At 46.0% G+C, this 1,595-nt stretch overlaps 1 protein-coding gene across 1 annotated transcript; it reads right to left on the bottom strand.

Annotated features, from left to right (window-relative positions):
* Positions 1–304: 304 nt before the first annotated feature.
* LOC109397369 (uncharacterized protein DDB_G0271670-like) lies at positions 305–1,172 on the bottom strand (the record flags this gene model as incomplete). Its single annotated transcript, XM_029869376.2, has 2 exons — positions 305–395; positions 664–1,172. Coding segments are annotated over 2 exons (600 nt in total), but the record flags the coding sequence as incomplete, so codon positions are not given.
* Between the last annotated feature and the right edge of the window lie 423 nt (positions 1,173–1,595).

Raw genomic sequence — 1,595 nt, 5'->3', positions numbered from 1 at the left:
TCCCGGAGGAACTGCTGGAAGAATTCCCGAATGGAATTTTGGGAGAATTCCCGGAGTAACTTCTGGAAGAATTGCCGGAGAAACTTTTGGAAAAATTCCCGGAGGAACTCCTGGTAGAATTCCCGTATGAACTCCTCGAAGAATTTCTTGAAGGCATCCTGGAGGAACTTGTATAAGAATTCTCAAAGGATCTTTTAGAAGAATTCCCGGATGAACTTCTGGTAGAATTCCCGAAGGAACTTCTGGAAGAATTCCCGGAGGAACTGCTGGAAGAATTTACGAGTGAAATTTTGGAAGAATTCCCGGAGGAACTGCTGGATGAATTGCCGGAGGAACTTTTGGAAGAACTCCCGGATGAACTCCTGGAAGAATTCCCGGAGGAACTGCTGGAAGAATTCCCGAATGAAGTTTTGGAAGAATTCCCGTATGAACTCCTGGAAGAATACCCGGAGGAACTTTTGGTGAAAAATTCCCGGAGGAACTTCTGGAAGAAGCCCCGGAGGAATTTCTAGAAGAGTTCCCGGAGGAACTATTCGAAAAATTTCCAGGGGAACTTCTGGAAAAATTCTTGGAGAATCTGTGCAAAAATTCCCGGAGGTATTTCTCGAAGAACTCCCGGAGGAGCTTCTGGAAGAATTCCCGGAGGAAATTCTTGAAGGCATCCTGGAGGAATTTCTGGAAGAATTCCCGGATGAACTTCTGGTAGAATTCCCAGAGAAACTTCTGGAAGAATTCCCGGAGGAACTTCTGGAAGAATTCCCGGAGGAACTTCTGGAAGAATTCCCGGAGGAACTTCTGGAAGAATTGACTGAGGAACCTCTGGAAGAATTCCCGGAGAAACTTCTAGAAGAATTCCCGGAGGAACTTCTGGAAGAAGTCCCGGAGGAACTACTGGAAGACTTCCTGGAGGAACTTTTGGAAGAATTCCCAGAAGAACTTCTAGAAAAACTCCCGGAGGAATTTCTGGAAGAATTCCCGGATGAACTTCTGGTAGAATTCCCAGAGAAACTTCTGGAAGAATTCCCGGAGGAACTTCTGGAAGAATTCCCGGAGAAACTTCTAGAAGAATTCCCGGATGAACTTATGGAAAAAGTCCCGGAGGAACTTCTGGAGGACTTCCTGGAGGAACTTTTGGAACAATTCCCAGAAGAACTTGTGGAAAAACTCCCGGAGGAATATCTAGAAGAATTCCCGGAGGACCTTCTGGTAGAATTCCCGGAGAAACTTCGGGAAGAATTCCTGGAGGAACTTCTGGAAGAATTCCCGGAGAAGCTTCTAGAAGAATTCCCGGAGAAACTTCTGGAAGAATTCCCGGAGGAACTTCTGGAGCACTTCCTGGAGGAACTGTTGGAACAATTCCCAGAAGAACTTGTAGAAAAACTCCCGGAGGAATTTCTAGAAGAATTCCCGGAGGAACTTCTGGTAGAATTCCCGGAGGAACTGCTGGATGAATTCCTGGGGGAACTTCTGGAAGAATTCCCGGAGAAACTTCTAGAAGAATTCCCGGAGAAGCTTTTGGAAAATTTCTCGGATGAACTTCTAGAAGAATTCCCGGAGGAACCTCTAGAAGAATTCCCGAAGAAACTCCTGGAAGA

This window comes from Aedes albopictus, chromosome 2 (assembly GCF_035046485.1).
Source record: "Aedes albopictus strain Foshan chromosome 2, AalbF5, whole genome shotgun sequence".
Lineage (NCBI taxonomy): Eukaryota > Metazoa > Arthropoda > Insecta > Diptera > Culicidae > Aedes > Aedes albopictus.
The sequence above is the reverse complement of the archived record's forward strand: the minus strand, read 5'-3'. Positions and strand labels throughout refer to the sequence as shown.